General features: G+C 37.4%; 1 protein-coding gene across 1 annotated transcript in view; it reads left to right on the plus strand.

Annotated features, from left to right (window-relative positions):
- LOC113668150 (eukaryotic translation initiation factor 4 gamma 3) overlaps nt 1-17,514 on the plus strand; it is a 29,290-nt gene extending 11,776 nt beyond the window's left edge. Inside the window, exons 6-28 of the mRNA XM_089214069.1 lie at nt 1,713-1,828; nt 4,127-4,229; nt 4,663-4,852; nt 5,445-5,508; nt 6,032-6,118; nt 6,357-6,440; nt 7,182-7,319; nt 7,806-7,865; nt 7,983-8,135; nt 9,185-9,292; nt 9,510-9,638; nt 10,256-10,490; nt 10,825-10,952; nt 11,703-11,875; nt 12,555-12,726; nt 13,229-13,405; nt 13,873-14,045; nt 14,313-14,520; nt 15,007-15,105; nt 15,380-15,523; nt 15,700-15,784; nt 16,233-16,379; nt 16,815-17,514. Coding sequence (XP_089070195.1) covers nt 1,713-1,828; nt 4,127-4,229; nt 4,663-4,852; nt 5,445-5,508; nt 6,032-6,118; nt 6,357-6,440; nt 7,182-7,319; nt 7,806-7,865; nt 7,983-8,135; nt 9,185-9,292; nt 9,510-9,638; nt 10,256-10,490; nt 10,825-10,952; nt 11,703-11,875; nt 12,555-12,726; nt 13,229-13,405; nt 13,873-14,045; nt 14,313-14,520; nt 15,007-15,105; nt 15,380-15,523; nt 15,700-15,784; nt 16,233-16,379; nt 16,815-16,993 — 3,152 coding nt within the window. The 3' untranslated portion in view covers nt 16,994-17,514. The remainder of the gene's footprint in view (nt 1-1,712; nt 1,829-4,126; nt 4,230-4,662; nt 4,853-5,444; nt 5,509-6,031; nt 6,119-6,356; nt 6,441-7,181; nt 7,320-7,805; nt 7,866-7,982; nt 8,136-9,184; nt 9,293-9,509; nt 9,639-10,255; nt 10,491-10,824; nt 10,953-11,702; nt 11,876-12,554; nt 12,727-13,228; nt 13,406-13,872; nt 14,046-14,312; nt 14,521-15,006; nt 15,106-15,379; nt 15,524-15,699; nt 15,785-16,232; nt 16,380-16,814) is intronic.
- The last annotated feature ends 6,390 nt before the right edge of the window (nt 17,515-23,904 follow it).

Raw genomic sequence — 23,904 nt, forward strand, 5'->3', positions numbered from 1 at the left:
TCAATCAAAAAGCCATGGTAAGAGTCCTGTTTTGAAAATTTTTCAATGGTAGGAGTGTTAGATTTGGAATTAGGATTTAAGTGTTAAATATTAATTTTGTCACGGTCCCTATGAATGTGGGATTTACTTATTAGTTAATTATGCAAGAATTTGATATTGACAAGGTGACCCCATGAGGTCATATTCTATTTGTGGGTGACACACAATTGAATGCCAAGTATTTGAAATTGGGCAATACACTTTGAGCAATCAGTTTTCTCACCCAGACTGTCTGCTTTTATACTGCTGAACATGAGGATTGCTCCACTGGCTTGGCAAGTTTTGGCTTCCTTTTTGTGAATTGATGGATTTGTCAATTGAGATTCGTTTTACAAGGGGGCAAAGATTTCACAATATGCATGTCATTTCCATATCAAGTCAGGCAATGATCAAATGGTATATCCGCTCATGAATGTCTACATGTTTTATCACAGAAAGTGAAACCATATGGAAGAATTTGCCTAACTAAAAGGTGTTTTGCCTTCTAAGACTTAAAATTTTAACCTATCATCAAAAGAATTTAAGGAAAAGGTAAGGTAAACAGAGGTTTAGAAGCTTGTGTACATTTTAGTGATGAGTCACAGCTTTGTGTAACCCAGATATATATTGCATGTGGTAATTATTCAAAGAGTCTTTCACTGGTAACGTAAAAATTTAGGGGATGGAATTAGTGAAGCAAAATATTTTACAAAAGGAGTCCTTTTTTGACCTTCATTTTAGTGTTATGAAATGATAATTTCATAACACTATGAAGAATTAATCAGAAGTAAAGTCCTGTTTTCGAAAGTTATGTCACTTCCTGTCATACTGCTGTTTGATTTCAATTTTTACTGGGTCAAATTACAGATGATTAAGTTTGTCTTCACTGATTCATTTTTTTGTTTTGGTCAATGAGAATCATTATGCTTGTTTTTGTGGTTGATTTCTAAGACAATTTTGCCTTCTTTGTAAGTCTTATCACCATGCTCTTTCATAAGGGTGGAAAATCAAAGGGCAAATTACATTGTAGTTTCCTTACTTCACATATCAATTGATACATGCTTGCAGAGCAGTTATTTAAGCTGTTGTAAAGATGGATAGTTTATATGTACCATATCTTAAACTACTTTGATTTTTTTTGTAAATTTCTGTATGCTAGCCATCATGCAATGCTCAGTTAGTATTATTTGTAATATTATCTCCATGTGTTTTTCAAGAGGCTATTTGACAATTTTTTTTGTAGAAAATTTTATGTACTGTACTAAAGTTTTTATTTTGAAAATTAATGGAAATGGAAGACATCCACCACATGTTAATCCTACTTTGCAGTTTAAGTGTTCAAGACATTTTGGCTGCTTTATGCCAACAAGAACTTAAAAAATTTTGCTGAAAAGTTCACTCAATGTTTTAAAACTTTTGAAAAAAATTTTTGTAAAAAATTTTTTGGTCACTTGATACAGATACTAATACCATGGTATGCAGTATTCCCATATGGCTTCTTGGAAGGACTTAGACTGTATGAAAATGAATTAAACTTGATTGAATTAATTGTGTGAAAATGAGACAGGCAAAGTCCTGTGCTCAGTCAGTTTAAGCCCCATGTAATGAAATTTGGGTAATCCATTCAGATTGCCCAGTCTAGTTGTTTTGTGCTAGCTACAAGTTTTATATTGCTTCCTTTTGTGATGTTGTAGGGAAAGACATGAAGAAGAAAAAACAGAACAAGCGTCTGAAGGACATGGAGAAACGGTTCTCAGAGAAGGGAGTGGATCTTATGGATGCTTATACAGAGAAGCCTGTTAAGGAGGAGGTAAATACAGCATAATTCAGTTGAATTAGAAAATGTGAACATGTGCATTCTTGTAGGTAAATGTTTTTCTTGCAAGAATGGGTGATACTGCCTTTTCAAATGAATGCAGTAGTGAGTAAGATACTGACTTTAGTCTCTGATGTTGGTAACTGTATTGATACTGTGACATCCTTGAGCTAGTTGGCATGTCATGATCCATTTTACCAAATACAACAATACAGACAAGCAAGTCATATATTCCAATTATTGACAAAAAATTTGTCCTGGCAATTGACATTTGGGAGAATCAACAACATCAGTTAACTAACAACTTGTTTCTAATTTTGTGTCCCCTCTGTTGATGACCAGAAGAATGTAAGCTCCAGAGGGAAAGGGCATGGCTACGAAAGTCATGTGCAGTATCAAAAGTATCAAATTCAATGCTTTTTGTATATACGGACATTTCAAACCAGATTTTGCTATCGATTAAGTGAGATTAACCCATTGAGCCCCACACCTTAGAGCTCAGACCACCCCCTGAAATTCCAGAGAAAATGGCTGCTACAGTGAACACACAGACCACTGCCAAAATAATTTAAGATTTTAATGTCTTCATTTCACTCTACTGAAGGGAAACTGCACAAAGTTGCATATTAAATAATATACTTTCCCCCTGTCAAATTTTATTTTCAACTTGAGCATCAGGCTCTCTCAAAAAAAATTCTAAAGCTAGTGAACGGATTCAACTTCATGATGTACAGCGAGTCATTAGCAAGGTTGCCTTCAGCTTTGAAAGTATTTATCAGTATGATGACTCTCTTTTGCACTCTTATTCCATCAGAATCATGTAAAAAGCTTTCCCTCAAATACAACACCAAAAGACAGATCGCAAATTTCTCCTTAACAAAAGGAATCCTAAACTTTCTAACGCGGGTCAATTTTGAATTTGCCCGCCATAGCGACATTGTGACACGTCACAAGGCGCAGCTATAAAATTACTTTTTGCGAGTCATGAGCAAGAACAAACCAATTTTTACGCCTAAATGAAAAGTTTCACTTCGAACAATGCATATATGTTCTTCGCTTAGGCAAACTTTTGCTCCAAGCGAGTTACAAGGGGGCAAACTTTGCAGAGGAGATCGTTTTGGTCTTCTGCGGTCGGGTCAGCAAGATGTAAATATTTCCCCAGAGTCATGAAGCGGTGCTTTGGGATCATTTTTTTTAAGCAATCAACTCCAACAAACTCGTCAGAATCCCAGTACATTGCCAGCTGAGGAAGTTCATGGATTCCAATGAGAATGTTTAGCCCGAGATACGCTGAAATTTCCGCTTGAGTAGATGTGAACGATCGATCCCCTTTCGAACGAGCGTACGCAACGGTGTATCGGACGATTTCGTCAATGTAAGCATCGTCGATAAATACATTGAAGAAATCTTTGGCAGTTGCATTTTCTCCGAGATCTCTGGTCGGGCGACGACGAATGGAGAATTCCTCAACATTAATTTGTCGCAATTAGCTAGACCATTGAAGAGCATTTGGTCGGCTTTCTTCTGCGGCAGATTCTTCATCACTACTTTCGTCGCTTCCTTCTTCCTCCTCACTAGCGTATAGCTCAACATCGGAATCGCTTCCCCTTTCTTGCGACCGTAGGTCGAAAAAGTCTTCCATCTCGTCATCCACATTGCGAAGCAAGTTTTGTTCATGCGGTGCTTGACGAGCTTGTCGCTTTTTTCAATTTCTTCGATGATAAAACCAGCGAAGACTTCTTGCTCTTCATCGGATGAAAATTAACTTTCATCAATTCTTCCAGAAGCCATGTCTTAGATCACGACATATTTTTGAAAAATTTGTCAAAAATCGCACGGTTATCGTGGAATAGTGAGTTTGGTCTCAAACGAAAGCTTATTTTTTGCATGTCACGTTTCACTGCTTTTCAATACCCAGGGGAGTTTTGTTTCTAAGCTACAGCCAATCAAAACAAGCCATTTCTGACAGGGCGCATGAGGGCGCATTGGAATTTCAGAGGGATTTTATTTCTGGGCGCATGAGGGCACATCGGAAGTCAATGGGTTAAGGGTACCATTACTGAAATAACAAGAATAGTAATCCTGAGAATTTGCAAATTTCCCCATTTGTGATGAGAGTGCAAATATAACATCATAGAGATGTTTTTTGTAATGAGGATTGACAGATCTTAACTTGTGTGAGGCAGCTTATCAGTTGCTGGCTCCTCCAACATGACCACTGGTGAAGTGTTTCTTTACTTCGTGCTACCTAAGTTTTATACCAAGCTCAAGTACCTTGTGCTTTATTTGAAGGTCCCTGAAGACACTGAGGAGCCTGCAGCAGAAGAATCTAAAGAAGAGGAAGAGGCTGTTGAAGAGGTTCCGTCAGAGGATGAAACATGGGAGGACAAAGAAGGTATATGACAAAGGATGTTTAGGGTGTCCTCTGCGATTGGGGTGCCTTGTTAGTCCCTCATGGGACTGGGTACCCTGTTTCTGCCCTTCGACTTGTGAGATTCTTTCTAAAATTGCCTTCTTTTTCTCCTAATGAAGTGGTAGAAAACAGTTAGATTGTGGCTGTGTGGGAAACTGTAGGGTTGGCTTTTTTATATCAATTTTTATTTTTGTGTGAACTCTAATATTCTCAAAGTGTTTGTTCCATATAAACACTTCTTAATCTAAACTGAACTGAAGTTGTACCCATTTTTCATTATCAATTTTCTGAGCTAAGGGAGACAGTCATAAATATTTGCGATTTCCATTTTGTTGCAAATAAAAAAGTGTCGTCACTGGTTTGTTCTAATTTGTACTCTCAATGGTCTAAATGTATGTCACTTCCATTTCAACAGAATCATCCTTTCCAGACCTTGATGAAGAATCTGAGCGACAAGATGGGGGAAAGCTCACATACGAAAGGGATTTCTTGTTGCAGTTTCAGTCCAATCCAATGTGTATGTTGAAGCCAGAGGGTCTGCCTGATTTAGAAGTTGTTCTTGGCCAAGCAAGAACTCCCTCCAAATCAGGATTTTCTCATAACAGGTAAAACAGGCTAGGCAGTGCTGATGTCTCTCGGAAAAAATCCTTTATACAATGATGATTGTTGTTTCTTTGCCCCCATAGCTCTGAATTAACTAGCTTTACTGAATGGCTTTCCTTTCTTGCTCAGTAATCTTCCTATTCCCCTGTACATTGTAACTTAAGGGTGTGGCATTTTCCATTACTTTGTTCTCATCATTGGTTCTTCTGTACAGATGTAAACTGACAAGATAAATCCATTGATTTGGCTCTACTCTGCTGTCACTGATGCCAGCAGTTCCACATGTTTTAAGGAATTTTCTGTGGTTAAAGCACTGCTGTTGAGGGAATGATTTTGTCCATTCTAAAACTAAGAGCTATTCTTGATTTTGCACTAACTGTGTCACCTTTGTTCCCTTTGGATTTAAGGTTAATGTACTTGACTGGGCACTGATAGGTTTAAGTGTTTGCTGTATTTGCACCCTTGAGTTATGACCCCTTAAGCCAAAGTGTAAACTTGTCAAGAATTACAATGAGGCCAGAATATACCACTGTTTGTGATGCTGCCAGTGGCATTTGTTCATTTTAAGTTGTGTTTTTACTCTTTCTGTTGCAGGATGCAACCCAAAGATGGTGGTGAAAATATGTTTCTACCTGCTTACCTTAGGCAAAATTCAAGAGTACGTCACTCAGTGTAGTTTTGTTTTCTCTGTCATGTTTGAACTATACAAGATAGGAGACATTGATTATACTCCAGCTATCATAAAAAAAAACAACAACAACAACAAAATATGTGATAAAGTGAATTGAGTGAATTGTTTGGTGTAACAGTGATCTTTAAGAAGACTAGCACATGGTAGCAGGAAGATCTACCTGCTTGTAATGCATGTAGTTACTACTTGTAGCCTTCACATAGAACATCTTTGAAGTCCAAACATACATCCTCAAATTGGTTTTCACCAAGGAGCATCTAAGCAACATAAGACAGACCTTAAAATGGAGGAAAATCAAAATCTATCCTAAGGTGCTTAGATCTCCCTTGGAAGAGGAGTCTCTCCAGGCCTTCAAAACTTCTTGCCCCTTTTCTAAAGTACCTATTTGTACCCAATGTTTTTGAAACTATAATAAGAGATGTCTCATGTGCACCCATCAATGATCAAATGGGAGGAAAATTCCTAACAGTTATCTTCCTAAAAATTGTAGAATAACTCCTCAAACCAAAGAGCGGGACGTAGAAATGTTCCACCCAAGAAAGTGATTGATCTTGCTCCAAAAATAGCTAGCACAGAGGTAAGTGTAGGTATATTTTGATATGTTAAGATGTTGTTTAGTATGTCTTAACTGTGTAGCAAATTAAATAATCCAGTAGCTTAATGTTTTATTCACAGTTTTCTTTACAGGGGGTCAGTAACCTATAGTACAAGATTTTAAATTGCACTTACAGTATTAATTGTCACTGCAAATTTTATGGCTGATTCCTTCATTTTATGTCATTGTTTATGTTGGTAATGACCTAATTTGATTGCAGCAACTGAAAAGAACAGAGAAAAGATGGATGCGACCCAGTGAAGCTGTGAAAGATGGCCTCAGTGAAGAACAGATGAAGACTGAGGTATGTTTTTCCAGTATTTAAATATAAATTTGGGTTTTCTATTGAAGTGATGGCACAGGAAGAATTATCATCGTTAGCAACACACCTTTCCTCTGTCATGTAATGTATGATGATTTCTGATGCGATTGTAATAGATGATGGACTTGTGGTGAGGCTGTTAATCATAATATTGTAATTGGTTATATTAGGCAAACTGTGACAGTGACAGAAGCAAACACTTAAATTAACTACTGTGCATAATTGTGATTAGAGATTATATTTTTCCCCATGGTCCTTTGAAACAATTGATAATGGTGGTGTTTTGGTTTCAAGTTGAGGTAATATATATAGAGTGTATTCCAATTGAGTGTTATGGAACCAAAGCAATAGTAATCACAGCAGCTTATGAGAACAAAGGTGGATACAAAAATTTGAACTCAATTGTTAATACAAGTACACTGTGTGAAGCATGGGAAAGCATGAGTCAGCAGGAGACTGTTGATTTAGTTCTTACACTGCTGTGGTGGAGAAGGAAGGGTAAGTTTCCTAGACCAATCACAGGCAGAACTAATTCTTCCCCAGATTACATTTGTCACTCAATTAAAAAATTGCACATGAAATGTACAATTTAATGGTGGTTTTTGGTCATTTTCAATGATTAAACTAATCCATGGAGTTGAATTTTGTATTTGGCTAATTAGCAATGAGATCACTTTCTTAGTATTTAGTTGATTTTCACAGAGCTTTTATTTGTGTCCCCAGGAGATACTCCGCAAAGTGAGGAGTATTTTGAACAAATTAACACCCCAGAAGTTCCAGACATTAACACAGCAGATTATTGACTTGGAAATTAACACACAAGAGAGATTGGAAGGTGCTATTGACCTCATATTTGAAAAGGTAGGTTTTGTAAATATTTTATTTTCCTATCAGGGTCAGTGTCATTGTTTATAACCATTAACCTCTCCTACTGATAGTGCTACCCTTGTGCCATAAGAACCTTATTTATTTAACCCTTCCACTCCCAAGATCTCATTAGTAGTTTATCCTTACTGTCTGCTGTACAATTCTTGTGATGTTAGTTCCTAGAGTTTGATGCTAGATCAACTAATGATCCCCTCTTTGAGATATTTTCCTTTTGCTCTCATCACTTGTCTGCTTGATAATGTTTTGATATTTTGAGACAAAATTCTGTCTAGGTCACTCATGGTAATGAAAGGGCAATTTATCCTCTACCAAACTCCTAGTTACTGCCTCATCTAATTGTGATCTTTCCAGTCACAGTAAAAGTTAGATATTCCCACAACACTGGATAACCTGACAGTGTATAATTGTGATTGGGATTTACGGTAATGACACTTGATATTGCACCTTTGTGTATTGCAGGCCATTGATGAAGCTGCATTCAGTGTGGCTTATGCAAACATGTGCAGATGCCTCATTCCTGTGAGTAGATATGGTTAAGAAATTATTATTGTAGGCTGTATGAGGTCACAGAATATATTTGTGGCAATGATGTGTCTGTTTGATTGAGTGATAATGTGCGATTTCTTCTTAAAACAGAAAAAAGTGTCAGTAGAGAAGGATGGGACAACAAAAGAATTGACCTTCCGCAAAATTTTGCTCAACAAATGTCAGAAAGAGTTTGAAAAAGAAAAGTCCGTTGAGAAGAGAATTCATGAGAAACTGGAGGAACTCACCAGCAAGGGCCTGAGTGTAAGTTCATGAATTTGAAGTGTCTACAGTAAACTTTCTCTAATATCCATTCTCATTGGTGGCCATCTGTAATCATACACACATTTTACATGTAGTCACACTAATGTTGTCTGCAAACCTAAACTGTACTAGTGAAGTTAACTATCAGTGGAATCATTAACTACAGCTGTGTGAACTAAACATTCTTTGGTTTTGTGTATTTCAAATGGATCATACGAAAAAATTTACGTAATATCCGCTCAAGTTATCAAGTATTAGGGATTTAGCGTTGAATTATCTTGAATGTTTTTTGTTGTTTTTTTACAGCTTTATTTCTTAATGCAACACATTAACCCTTTAACTCCCATGAGTGACCAAGACAGAATTTCTCATTACAATATCACTTTAAAATCAACCAGATGAGTGATGAGAATAAATAAAAATATCAATTTGGGGATAATTAGTAGATCCAATACTAAATTCTCTGAACTAACATCATAAGAATTATATGGCTGACAGTGAGGAGAATGACGAATTTGATCTGGGAGTTAAAGGGTTAAATACAAGACTACCACAACTAAGTATACAATGACATTAAAGAAAAAGATACAGCATACATACAATGATATAGCAGTGTACTTGCTGTATTTTTGGTCTCTGATGTAAAGCTGTTATGATTATCATGAATTATGAAGAAGAGTGGATAGAATCAGGGCTCTAAGTTTCCTTTTTCAAAGAGTCACCTTTTGGCGACCTTCAATTATTATAGTAAAATGGTGCTATACCAAAAACTTTGTTTTCCCCCCCTTTCCCCCCCCCCCCCCCCAAAAAAAAAATTCTTATACCAATCAGAGGACACTTCATGTTGTGTTACTAGCATTTGTGTGTATGATAATTCGACCAAACATCAATAGATTTTTCAAATTTTCTTTTTCAAATCTATTGGTTGCCAATTGCCCAAATTTTAGTTCCTAGGTATAGTTTTTACTTGCCATGGTGGCCAAAACAATCAGAACTTTGAGTGCTGAGAATCTCTGACAACTGCTCTTTTTATATGTACCTCACTACAGGAGGAGGAACTTGAAATGAAGAAAAATGATCTTCGAGATGAAGAGACCCAAGTCAAACGACGCACATTGGGAAACATCCGCTTCATTGGAGAACTTTTCAAACTTAAGGTTGGTCCTGAGTGTTTCTTCTGACCTTTTTTAAGTTGAAAACTAAAGCTGGGCAGTGTTAATGCAGTGAATGGGAATATATTGATTTTTTTGGAAAGTATTTGTCTCTGGTAAATATTTGGCCCATATTCAATACAGTGAGAAAGAAATGTTTTATTGTATTTTGTTTGCTGAAAATGACCTGTAAGTTCAATTGTCTTCTGGCTTGTTATTGCAGATGCTGACTGAGAGTATCATGCATGACTGTGTAGTGAAGCTGTTGAAGAGTAACGATGAGGAGGCCTTTGAATGCCTGTGCAAGTTGTTGGTTACCATTGGAAAAGATCTAGATCATGCAAAAGCCAAGGTACCAGAAATGTAACTGAAATTGCAGTCTTGTCCTAATGTTTCAGAGAAATTATTCTCTTGAATAAAAGCAACAAAAGCAGCATAGTTTGATGTCAGTGACAGTGGTTGTACAATTTGCATGTTCAACCTCTACATAGTGGAAAGTCTAGATATCAGTTGGATCTGTTCTAAGCAGGGTTTTAAGAACAGCTGTTAAACCAGACAGAACATTATGCTGGCATAACACAAAACAGTAGTTGTAAAAGAGGTTATGCTCATCAAGGTGGTAAGTAATCATTACTTTGTAATAAATAGAATAAACTGTTTAACTGTGACTATATCATGAGACTACATCATGAGACAAACAACTAAACAGTTTATTAAAACAATAGTTTTTGCTAAGAAAATACTGAGCACTCACTTGCCAAAATTATGCCTACTCTGCAGGCTATTAGTCTTGTGGTTGCTGGTGATTGTATGTTTGTGGTAATGAGATTTCCCAGTTCAGTTTTGTTTTGGCTAGAGTAAGAAGTAGCAAGTGCCTATTTTTAAAGAGGGGTTAGACAAAACATGACTTAATTTTCATGGGTTGGTTAGTACACAGACTGATTTAATGTTTTATTCATTTGTTTCCAGCCGAGAGTGGATCAATACTTTGCTCAAATTAACAAAATAATCCAAGCAAGAATTACATCAGCACGTGTCCGATTCATGATGCAAGACATTGTTGATCTGCGTAATAACAACTGGGTCCCTCGCAGGGAAGACAACAACCCCAAAACTATTGATCAGATCCACAAGGAAGCTGCTGATGCTGCAAAAAAGACACAATTAATGATTCAAATGGCAAAACAAGACAAAAAGCTCAGAGGTGAGTTAAGTTATCTCAAATGTTTTCCTGAATTTATTCAATGAAACATACTGTAGTCACTAATGACAAGGGGTATTAGTTAGGTTTATTTGAAATAAGATAAATTATAATGTTGTGAAACTAGAAATAAACCAGACTAGATATGGTAGCTGCTTTGTTCACGATAGTACATGGCTTAAATAGGTTCTAAGATATTGAAGGCAGTTTGGAAGCAGTCTGAAAGTATTTGCCAAAGCTTTGGTTTTTATTTATGCTGAATATGATAATACAGCTGTGTGAGACAAAGGAATCCAGTGGATTAAGTTTATTGACTGATGTTGTGGTTAATTTTCAGGTAACATGGGTGGTCGAGACAGTCCCAGACCCTCTGGTGGTGTACCACAGGCTGATGAGACTTGGACAACTGTCAGCAGAGGTCCAAAGAATGTGAGCGTGGATCCAAAGAGATTCCAGAACATCAAGGTTATTATTACATTAAATTTAGTGGTGCTATTTGTTTCCCATTGTTCTTGTTAACATGTACAGTAAAAGGAGCCATACTTTATCAAAGATGTATTGTAGCAATCTGTGTTTGTCTTTTCATCCACGGCTATCTTTCCTCCTCTTCAAATTTTGCTTAGCTTTTTTGTGTTTTTCTTCCCTTACAAGCTGATATTTTAAGTGTTGATTCTTTTTGAAGGCAACTTTAACTATTTGAAATGGCTGAACATACTGCCCTGCAGCTCCTTCAAAATGGTTACATCTTTGCACTGATTGAACGGTACAATTTTGTGAAAAAAGCATGTAATAATATCTTTGAATACAGAGTGGTCCAGGGATTTCATTATAGTTTTCATGTTTCTGTGGTTTTTTTTTTATGTTTTATTTTTTAATTATTTTTTATCAAAAGCTTTCCAAAACTGAGCAAATGAGAGTTGGTGACTTTCCTTGCATTGTCATGATGAATTTGTTCTTTGCAAAATTATTATTGGGTATTAAGCTTCAACAATTTACTCTGCAAGCCAAAGAGAACAATTTAATACTTACTGAATAGAAATGTAATTTCATCCTCCTAAAAATAATATTATTGGAACTACCTGAAGCTATTTGTATTTATAAACCATTGAGACTGAAACTATATCAAGGCTAAGTAATGAAATGAAATATGAGATATGTTATGATTGTGTAGAGTTGTAATGACTGGTTAAAATGCATTTTCACTTTTTCTTTTAGCGCCCAGTTGATTCTGAAAACATCTCACTAGGACCTGGTGGTAAGGGATTTTCATCATGGGCCAGAGGAAGCAGTGGAGGAACAGGAGCAGTAGGGGCTGGGGCTGGTCCATCAGCTGCCTCTGCTGCTCCTCCTGCTGCTTCAGTTGAAGACAATAGACCCACAGGCAACAGGTTAGAAGCTTTGGGTTGAATTTGATAGCTAATATGCTGTGCTGTTAACCCTTTAACCCCAAAGAGAGATTAGTAACTATCTCCGCCTATCAGTATCACCCCTGAAACAAATATTGAGGCTATGAGAATAAAGGAAACAATCACCAACTAAAGAAGCTCTTAATTGTTTAAAAAATTCTCTTAAGAAGTACCATAGAAAATATATAGAGAACAGTATGGACAAAATGTATACTGATGCAAGGGTGTAAAGGGTTAATCAGTGATGTGGCTAGAACCTTGTGGAAACCTTGTTACAACCATAAAACAGGCTGTGACGAGTTTCTCATTTCTCCCAAGGAGTGGATCATCATTTCTCCTTACTGCTTTTTTTTCCCTTCTTTTTTTCTTTAGTTGTGTTTGAGTCAGTGGTGTTGAATGTGTACTTGCTTGGCAGAAATTGTGATGTTTGTGGTTTTGCTAGAGGTTTTACATTTTTGTGGGATTTTGTGACATTTACACAAGAAAATGACAATTCCTAAGCACAGGTCACAGTGCTCTCCAAAACTGATGGCATCATCATCCTTTCTTGAGGGCAGTGCTACATTTTGAAGTGCCTGTCATATGCTTTACTAACCTTTATAACCTTTATCCAAGAAAGATGATATCAATTTGAGGTATGTTTTGTTTAATTGTCTCTTAGGTATTCTGCATTGGCAGGAGAGAGAAAGTACTCAGCACCTTCAAGACAAAATTCTGGTGGCTCTGGTCGCCAAGAACCTAGGAGTCCAATGGGAGGTGGAAGGCGAGCACCTTTTGGGGCAGGAGAGCGAGAAAAGGCTCTAGAAGCTGTTCGAGCGGTAACACAACCAAAGGTATGCACCTCCTACCATCAAGCTACTATTTGTTTAAAAGTGATCAACAACTTTCACTTCTCGACAAGGCTAGATTCAACCATACGCAGGCAATCATTTGCCAACCATTTGCAAGTTCTGGAATACATTTTAGAATTACTGTGCAAAATTTTTCATGTGCAAGACAGCACAATTCTTTTTTAAAAAAATGAAGAAGAAACATAACAAAAACAGAAAAGGAATTCCTACTATAAAAAGGAATTGCAATTATATGAATGGAAAGATTTTTTTTGCCAGCTGCTGCTGTACATGCCACTTACTGCAGAGTTAAAATTCCCTAAAAGGGGAGAAAACAGTGGTTGCAGAGCCAACTTCTCCTTCTTTTTGTTTGACTTCCAGTCACTAAAATTATGAGAATTTTAGCATTTTCATTAGAATGCTTTTCTACTTTAGTCACACAGTACCTGTTTATCTGTTACAGTGTTTTTCTGGTAAAGGTTTTGATTTCTGTGGTTAATTTTAGCGCAATACCCAAGAACGTGAAGGAGGAAGGGAATCTCCAAGGCTGACACCTGAGGCACCTTCAACTCCAGAGCCCACTTCTGCTTCAGTTTCCCCTGCACCAGAACTCACCCCTGAAGCGATGGAAAAGAAGGCCAAGGCCATTATTGAAGAGTATCTGGATATAAGAGACATGAAGGTAAGTAAGCCTTCCTGGTTGTCAGTTTTCTGTAAATCTTGCTGGTAGTTTACTTCTTCTACAACTTTAGAATGCTTACTCTAGCCCTGAATTCTCACCATGCTTTTACTTCATATTCCTAACCTTTCTATCTCTAAAATTTGGATTTTCCCCCCCCCCCCCAAAAAAAAAAAAATAATAATAATTGATTAATTAAAGAAAGTGTCCATCAGTTGCCTTACACAGATTTCTAAATGGTTGGAGAAGGAAGGTCTCTGTTTCCTGTTGTTTAGGCATACCCTTGGGCTAAATGCTAGTACCTATCTCAAAGTCTCCATTTCACGTAGTGCTCCACCATCTCGAAAAAAAATAAAGGTTACACCAAACAAGGGATCAGACTGATTTGCGGTATGTTTCTCAGGGCTACATGCAAATTCAAAGTTTTCAACATTTTTTTTTCTCAACATTGTGTGGTTTCCCTCTGTTAGGAAGCTGTTGAGTGCGTTAAAGAACTTCAGTCACCTTCAACACATCATGTCTTTGTGAAAGTTGCATTCGACCACACAGTTGAGCAAAGAGAATCAAGTAGAAAGGCCATCGGTAGACTGTTCCATATCCTGCTCCGTGATGGGGTGCTCACAAATGAACAGTACCTCACTGGGTATGTCCCTCTTTTGCTTGTTTTACATCCATGTCCCACCAGTGTTACACAGGGGTCTTCTAAGAGGGTGGGATACAGATAATAAGATATGCAAGAGTAAGTGTCCACTTTTTTCATCATGAACATGAAAATGTCAGCCTCCCTACCTTGGAAACTAGGTAAACCCCAGCATACATGTAGATTGGTTATATGGTTGTCAAATGAAGATGAGGGTTTTTTTTCCAGCAACATAAGTAATTGTTTGTCCTTGTATGGTCTGTTTTTAAGGGTTGAACCAATCATGAAAAGTGCTGAAGATCTTGAAGTTGACATTCCACTGCTGTGGAAGTATCTTGCCGAGATGATGGGACAATCAGCTTTTGATGGAAATCTGAATCTTGATAAGCTTCTTTTGGAATGTGTCCTAAAATATGTGTCGAAACAGAAAGCTGCTAAACTATTTTTTCACTTGTTGGAGACTGCAGCAAATGACACGGTAAGCCCTTTTTGGCATTTTTGGGGAATCAGTGTCTCAGCACTGGTAAGACTTCTAAATTTCTGTCTCCTCCACCCCTCTTCTCACCACTTTTGCGAGCTTGTGTATGAGTAGGGTAACCAATAGTTTTGCATATTGATTAAACAAATACTAGTCATTGCACATTTCCCCTTGAAGCATGCACAGTATGCCTTTATCTAATTGACCCTCAAACCCTGTGTGATCAGCATCTCATTTGTCCTTATCGTAATACTGCTGAATGATTCTTTTACAACGTGAGACTAAAGGAAATTAATGATCGTCAACCTATGAAGTGTTGATTGTTGAACAGATTCTCCTTTACTTGTCCGTATCAAATGACGTGTGTAGAGGAGATTATGGAGAAAATGGATATTGTTGTTAGGGTGTAAAGGGTTCTTAATATTTCTCTGGAACTTTTTTAATTCGTAGTGCACGGTGTTTATTTTTCCTTTTGTCTCGTTCTAGAGTCGGGAAGATGTGTCTGCCATCTTGAGTAGGTACAATGTCCGGTTGAATGCCTTCTTCGACACTGATGAAGAAGCTATTGAATTTGCCAAGGATAAGGTGGGAAAAATTTTCTGTTTTTGAAGTAATATTTTTTTAGTTTGTATGGGTTGTTATCATTCATGTTGGTTGAGGTGTGTCAATAACTGGGAAGCCTACAAAGTATATTTCAATAGCATACCCCCCCCTCTCAGAGGATAGAAGTTATGTAAATAAATTTAATATCTCCTTGTTCGATTTTTTACAGTGGAATAGTGAATTTTCTCTCAATATTCGCTTTTTATTTCCACTCAATGTTGAATTTGGTGTCTCTTCATTTTTTTTTCTTCTGCAGAATATTGAATTTGCCCTCGGTCAAGTCAGTTCATCTCAGAATGTTGGCTCAGCCACACAGCATTCTGCAAAAATACAAGAAGAACTTAGGAATCTTATATTGAAGAGAAAGGCCAGAAACGAAGAAGTGTTTGAGTGGATTGACGTAAGTATTTGGTACTGAACTTTGGGTAACTGTTTGTGTCTATTGTAGTTGCGTATCATGCTGATCCAATTGTTTGCTACACAAGGCTCCCCTCTCTTCCCGGTAAAGTCCTGTGGGTTCAGGTGTATTTCTGTATGCAGAAACAATGTACGAAATTTATTTTTTTTGTACAATAGGAACATGTTCCTGAAACAGAAACCAAGGAAGCACCCTTCATTAGAGCTCTTGTAACAGCTGTTTGTGAGGATACAATGGAAAACGGTAACACAGTAGTAGTATTTGGATTGGATGCAGATATAAATGAGTTCATGAGCAATCTATTTCAAATAATTGTTAGTATTGTATCGGTGTGCTTGTGAGTGATGCTTGTGTTGAAAATACTGTAGTTGAAGCATTGTTAAAAGTTAACGTTCTGAGGTGAAAAATTCTGTGGGTTCAAATTTTCTCGTTAAACAAGTTTTATCTACATGCATGTTTCTTGTAACTGAGAGAGGTGTACTTGAAAATTTCGTGATAGACTGTTGCAAAGATCAGTAAAAAAAAGATCGATTTTATTTTCGTGGTTATTTTTTCCACCTTGTCCATCACAGCTTAGAGTTGTGTTGTCTTTGATTTGTACGGAAATGGATAAAATATTTCATATTTTGATGTTTGTATAACTTATTCAAGTATATCTCTCTACCTCTTTTGTTAATAACCCGCCTAACAGAAGATGGAGGACAATGTAAATGCAACGTCAACCTTATGAAGGTCAGAAAAAGTCTTCTTCAAAAGTACATCGACGTCAATACGCATCTTGAACTCCAGGCGCTGTTTGCAGTGCAGGCACTCTTTGTACAGCTGGATCATCCGCCAGGTACCAACTTGTTTTCCACAATTTATAGCGGGAATAGGGGAGGTAGAGGAGGGTGGGGTTTGATGGTAAGGAACCGAGTGTTCTTACAACTAGCTCAGCCTATCCCAGTTTAAGCAACAACATGTGAATCTTGTTGGACTGGCTGCTGTTAATCACAGGTACTCTCTATTATATCGTCAAGTTTCTTAGACATTTTGTTAGTACTGTTTTAAGTTATCTTGTCCAGAAACACATCACAACGAAAGACACTGGACCCCTCGATCTCGTTCCCGAAGGTGTCTAAAACTGGGCCTCTAGATCTTAACGCTTTCAAATAGAAAGCAACGGCCTTGAAGTTCTCGATGGAATTCTTTTAAAACAGAATAAAATTACGTAGTTAACTACGCGCTGGACAACAATTGAATTCTAAGGTGACCTCTCTCTATTGGTTTTCAGGTTTCATCAAGTCCTATTTTGACACATTATATGACGAGGAAGTCATCACAGAAGATTCATTCAACGCCTGGGAAAGTAGTTCCGAAGAACAACTAGGTAAAGGTGTGGCCGTAGCCGCCAGTTTAGAGTTCTTTCAATGGCTTAGAAGCGCTCCTGAAGAGCCTGCGGAGGAGAGCTGATCCATTCGCCTGATACTGGATTATTTTATCGTAAGATCTACGAATCGGGTCAACTCAATTTGAAAAGAAATGCTTGAGGATAACTTCTTCAACGCCAATGGAAACGGAAAACAAATTTAAACTGAACACTGAATCGGTGCTGAATTTCGTAAGGATATTGTTGACAGAATGCGAGGGATCGTGGAAAATTCGCGATTACTTCGACGAGATATTTATGGAAGGTTGTGTGAGACCTTTCAATTTAAAATGGTATGCGACTAACGCGTTACCAAAGTCTTGGTATCGCATGTCACATCTGCTGTTTCCAGTGGTGAGCCGATGATCAGTTGTATCATGTGGCGCCTCGGTGGTTGAATTAATTAAGGTTTCTTGCGCGCTAGAGTCGGACAGACAGGTCTGCTGAAGATAAGAAGACTGTAAATACGGCGGAAGAAGACTAATAATTATTGTGGAACAAAAACAGAAGAATCCATATTTTGTGCCTGGAGAAGAGAAAATTAATAAATTAATGTTTGAATGAATGATTAATCCTTCCGCCTGCTGATAATTGAAACAGAAAGTTCGTTTTCCTGGGGTGCCTGGTTTAGCTCACAACCGGTTGGGTAGACAGGTCCTTGTAAGCAAAAAGTTCTGTTATTGATCAGAACGGTTAGGCCAGACCAATAAAATTCTAGATTTCGTCCTGATTTCATGGTAATTTTATTGAAACCTGTAGTGAACATTTCGAAGAAAAAAAGAACGATCCGTTTTTGTCCAGGTTGATTTTTCATCTTCGACAAATGTTAAGCAATAAGGTTCTTGATCTAAAAACTGTTCACACGGCTTGGAATGGGGTTAGGTGGCGTGCGCGGGGTAGGGTTGCCTGGCAATAACAACACCACTGCAAAAGTTTGATAACAGCTATCCGATACCTTTAAAAACTCCAATACATTCCTTTCCTTGATATTCAACTTGCTCGCTTGAGTTGACTTCGTCCAGCGTTTGCTTTTTAACTCGTGAATTGCGCGCATGCGCAAGAGCGAGTTATAGGTACGATGTGGGGAATGGCATTCGCTCGCTCGATTGGTCGATTCCTGTAAACTTTTTTTCGATTTTAGGCTTTTGAGTGCATTTGATAGTTTTGGGCGAGTAACAAACAAACGAAATAGGGACCTTTGTTGCTAAGAATAGTGGTGGGGTGAAAAAGAAGCCAATGATAATCTTAAAAGAGTTTAAAACTGTACGTTTTTCATCCGTGAATTAAAGTTTGCCTAATCTCCGAATACACTTTTGTCTTTCGCGGCGTATATTTCATTTATGGTGTCAATGCTTCTATTTTTCAATGTATATGTGCAGGAAAATGATAATTGTCCGAAAAAGAAAACAAAGAAAACAAAGAAAGGAAGTTAAGCAAAACGAAAAAATAACTGTCAAGCTAAGGATTTGATCCACCTACATCTACAAGGAATAGATTGTGAGACGGCGGCATTACCGCTAGACTATCAACGGTATGGCCCGACAATATGGGGATACTTTACGAATTAAAAAGTGTTGCATATAAAACGCTGACATTTCGGTTACTTCCACCGCGGGCTCTAAATAATCGAGTCGAGCTGCTCGCCGAGAATCCGATATTGAAGTGTCGATCGCGGCCAACTGCTCGTTAAGTGAGTTGGTGAAGGCTGTGTTTGCTATTCCTGGAGCTGTATCGATGTTGGAAAGTAATTCATAAAGTTTGAGCCCACGAATGGCTTAGTGAATGCTTCTGGACTGGAGTCGTTCATTGTTGTGAGGAAAAGCCTTCGTGCTATTGTTCAGGTAAGCACTTACAGTTTGTAGGTTAAACGATAAAAGGTTTTTCATGGATATCCTCGATCATGGTTTATTTTTTTCTAAAAAAAAATTGGAATTAATAGATCGCCCGTACTTCGGCTGTCCTCGGGAAGTGCTCGTAAAGTCACCTGACAGGTTGGGTAGAATGTTTGCGTTCGCCATTTTATAAATCATGGAGGGCTACTACGCAGTGGGCGCCTTCGTGAGTGAAGATGTTTGTAATCAGTCCCCAGTGTATCCAGGGACAGCAAAATCAGTAAAACCGTCGTCTAGCCAGGGTTACTCTGAAGGCGATGACAAGTACCAGGCGTGTTTTCAGTACGTCGATGTCCCCGCTCGCTGGGGTTACGCCATAACTATGGAAAGCGAGAAAGCCAAATACAAACAAATTAAAGCAAAGTACAAGCAAATCAAAGCCAAGTACGAGCAAATAAAAGCCAAATATGAGCAGGTAAATGCCAAATTTGAACAAATCTCCAGATCTGCCAACCAGACATGTGAATGCAACACTTTAGTGGTAACTGACCAGCATGCCAAAGATAAAACCAAATTTAACGACCAGGAAACTCTGCTGAAAATGCCAACTGATAATTCAGTTGAATATCTTGATTCACTAAGTCATGAAATTATGAAAAGCAGAATGTCAAGGACCACGGTTGACGTTTGTACATGTACACGAAGGTTGCATTATAGAAGGAAACGTGAAAGAGAACCCTCCAGAATTCCATATAGGAGAGTCATCAAACTGTTCAGAAAAACCAAAGTTTTTCGAAATGCAGCTAAATCATACCTTAAAAAAAGCATTCCGAGTTCATCTAAACTAAAACTTTTGCTGTCTGAGCGTAATCGTAGTTATTTCAGTGAACGGTCAGTCAGATCTAAATTTGTATTACCCTCAAAAAAGTTCTCTCTCAGCCAAAATGTGTACCTATCTGTTGTGCGACTGAGAACATTAAAGCATAAAAAGTTGCCCTTATTTTGCATGCGTGTTAACGGCAGAACGTTAAAGAAATTAAAACACATTCCATTCGAAACTTACTGTGTATCTCGCAGAGTCATCTCTCTGAGTGGCGATGTTGAAGAGAATCCAGGGCCATCAAATCAATGCAGTGCAACCAATACTTGTAATTTAGCAGCATATCGTTCCTCAATGGCTAATCCAGTTTCATTATTGGAAACTAGGTTGTCTGAATTAAATAGAACTGCAGTTGATGTTGGGGGAGGTGGTGACTGCTTTTTTCGAGCTGTTTCACATCAGCTTTATGGCAATCCTAATAACCATTCTCATATACGTAGCCTTGGGGTCCAGTATTTACTGCAGAACCCTGAACAATTCATAGAGAGTAACACTGATCATTCTTGGCAAGACTATTTGAGCATTATGTCATGTCAGGGAACATGGGCTGATGCAATTATAATTCAAGCAGTGGCCAATTGTCTAAATCTGTCAATTCATATTGCCGAATCAATTGAAACTTTTACTCCTGTTACTGTTGTTCAAGCAGTGAATGTGACAGGGGAATACACAGACATTTACATTGGACACATAAGTGAAACTCACTATGTTTCTACAGTAGAAAAGAGAAACTGTCGGGTTCCGAACAATAAAACGTGTGATCAAAGTATAGTTGAAAAAAAAAAAATTGATAAACATGAAAAGCGCAGAGCTGATCAAAGTTACATGAAAGAATACATGAGAAAGAGAAGAGCTAATGCAGATTTTAGAAAAAGAGAGAATCAACATTCTGTGCAAAGGTACAACAATACTGAAACAATTAGGGAGAAAAAGAACCAAACTGTCACAGAAAGGAAAATGACCAACCCAGAACGTGTAAGAGAAATTGACAAAAGGTCTAAAAGGAAACGGAAAGCAGAGAACCCAGATCACATAAAGGAAATTGCAAAAAAGTCATCAAGAAGACAAAAAGGTGAGAATTCAGAACAGGTCAGAGAAATTGACAGAAAGTCGTTCAGAAAACGTAAAGAAAAGAATCCAGAACATAGAAAAGAAGTTGATAAACAGAGTTTTAGGAAACGGAAAGCAAAAAATCCAGAACATAGAAAAGAAGTTGATACAGAGAGTTTTAGGAAACGGAAAGCAAAAGATCCAGAACATAGAAAAGAAGTTGATACAGAGAGTTTTAGGAAACGGAAAGCAAAAAATCCAGAACATAGAAAAGAAGTTGATAAACAGAGTTTTAGGAAACGGAAAGCAGATAACCCAGAACATAGAAAAGAAGTTGATAAACAGAGTTTTAGGAAACGGAAGGCAAAAAATCCAGAACATAGAAAAGAAGTTGATAAACAGAGTTTTAGGAAACGGAAAGCAGATAACCCAGAACATAGAAAAGAAGTTGATAAACAGAGTTTTAGGAAACGGAAGGCAAAAAATCCAGAACATAGAAAAAAAGTTGATAAACAGGGTTTTAGGAAACGGAAAGCAGATAACCCAGAACACAGAAAAGAAGTTGATAAACAGAGTTTTAGGAAACAGAAAGCAGATAACCCAGAACACAGTGAACAAGTAAACAGAAATGCTAAAGTCAGGAGAACTACTAAATTCAAACTATCAAATTATTCAAATATGGCTATACCAGCCAATGAAAATCAATTTGAAAATGCCCAAAAGTCATCACATGTATCAACTAATAATGATCAGTTGTTACAAACAGGGAAGAATGAAAGCAGTGTTATTTCTTTAATAAATTTGTTTCATGAAAAAATTAAATGTGGCCCAGAATACATATGTACCTGTTGCGACCAGTTGTGGTACAAGTCTTCAGTAGTGAAGTGTAATGCTAACAGGTACAAGGCATGTTCACAAGATCTTGTTGAGTCTTGTGTTACTGGGGTAAGAAGTGTAGAAAATACTGAATGGATTTGCAGAAATTGTGACTCAAATCTCACGAAAGGCAAGCTTCCCAGCCTCTCTAAAGCCAATAAAATGAGTTTCCCTAAAAAACCTGACCTGTTAAATTTAACACCATTAGAAGAACGGCTTATATCACCTCGTATTCCATTTATGCAAATTCGTGAGCTACCAAGAGGTGGCCAGTTGTCAATTCATGGAAACATTGTCAATGTACCAAGTGATGTAAATTTAACTGTTCACTGTCTGCCAAGGCCCATCAATGAATCACAAACCATTCCAATAAAACTTAAAAGGCGTCTGATCTATAAGCATCATTACCAGTTTCAGAATGTTAGACCTAAGAAAGTATTAGATGCAGCAAAATATCTTGTAGACACAAGTGATTTATTCAAGAGAGAAGGTATAGAAGTACAAAATGCTTGGTTAGATAACATAAGTTTGCAGTCTAGTGCCCATGAAGACTGGAGTGAATTTGTTGAAAACTCTGACACTTCGAGTAATAATGAGTTACATACACAAACAGATAAAGTTGTTCTGGAGGATAAAAGACAAGATTATCAAAAGAGCATTTCCAATGCAGATGATGAAAATCCAGGCTGTGAGAAAGAAGATAGTGTTGACTGGTGTGAAGTTGATGAACGCCCATCAGGAGTTACAGATACACTATTACAGGAACCAGATGTAGTAGAAAATGTAGACAGAATAATTTCTTTTGCTCCAGGAGAAGGGAATAGACCATTAGGAATATTTATGGACAAAGATTCTGAGTATTTATCATTTCCCACAATATTCTGTGGAAAACGGAGACCTGCCAACAATGAAAGAAAGGTCCCTGTATCATACAGTACAATTTGCAAGTGGGAGCTAAGATGCCAGGATAGAAGAGTTGCAATGTCTGTACCAAACATTTTCTATAAGTTAAAAAAATTGCAAATCAAACAAATTCAAGATAGTGCTTGTATTTCTCTCCGAAAATGTAAGACAAAAGGGAAAAAGTACACTGCTGGTGAATTGAAGTCAGAGGATTATCTTAATAAGCTTATACATCTTGATGAAGGTTTCAGAGTTTTAAAAAATCTTAGAGGGTCACCTCCTTATTATGAAAAATGTAAAAAAGACTTGTTTGCTATGATTCGTCAACTAGGCAACCCAACATGGTTTTGCTCTTTTTCAGCTGCTGAAACAAGGTGGTCTCATCTTCTCAAAACTTTAGGTAGAATTGTTGAGAAAAAAGAGTACACTGATGATGAAACTAAACAAATGACTTGGGAACAAAAATCAGATCTTATTCAAAAAGATCCTGTCACTTGTGCAAGGAACTTTGACCACATGGTGCAGTTATTTATTTACGATGTTTTAAAGAGCAATGTAATGCCAATAGGAGAAATAGCTGATTATTTTTACAGAGTTGAATTTTAACAAAGAGGAAGCCCACATATTCATGGTTTATTTTGGGTAAAGGAAGCCCCACAATATGAAAAAAGTTCTGATGAGGAAATTGTGAACTTTGTGGACAAGTATATCACTTGCTATAAACCAGACAGTTCAAGTGAAATGGAAGATCTTGTAAACTTACAATTGCACAGGCATGCCAAAACATGTAAGAAGGCAGGGCATAACATATGCAGGTTTAATTTTCCATTGCCACCAATGCCAAAGACAATAATTTTAACACCTCTTGAGAATTCCTGCTATGATGAAAAAAACCAGAAAAATATAAAAGAAAATGCTGAAAAAATAAAAGAAGTCCTTGACAACATGAAATGTGGTGAAGCGATCACATTCGAAGATTTTCTTAACAACTTACAATTAACTGAAGAAAGTTACATCTTAGCTATAAGACACACCCTAAAGAGGGCAACATTATGTTTGAAAAGGGCACCATCTGAAATAAGGATAAACAATTATAACAGTGTTTTACTCAATGCCTGGCAAGCAAACATGGACATTCAATATGTACTAGATCCTTATGCATGTGCTACATACATACTTTCTTACATTACAAAAGGACAGAGAGGTATGAGCAGGCTTCTAGAGAAGGCATCTGAAGAAGCCCAATCAGGTAATAAAGATATTACAAATAGAGTGAGGCACATTGGAAACAAATTTCTAAATGCAGTTGAAATCAGTGCCCAAGAAGCTGTTTATCTTGTTTTACAAATGCCCATGAGAAGATCTTCCCGTGCTTTTCAGTTTATTAGTTCATCACCTCCAGATGACAGGACAT

The sequence above is a fragment of the Pocillopora damicornis genome, chromosome 8, assembly GCF_964200805.1.
Source record: "Pocillopora damicornis chromosome 8, jaPocDami1.2, whole genome shotgun sequence".
Lineage (NCBI taxonomy): Eukaryota > Metazoa > Cnidaria > Anthozoa > Scleractinia > Pocilloporidae > Pocillopora > Pocillopora damicornis.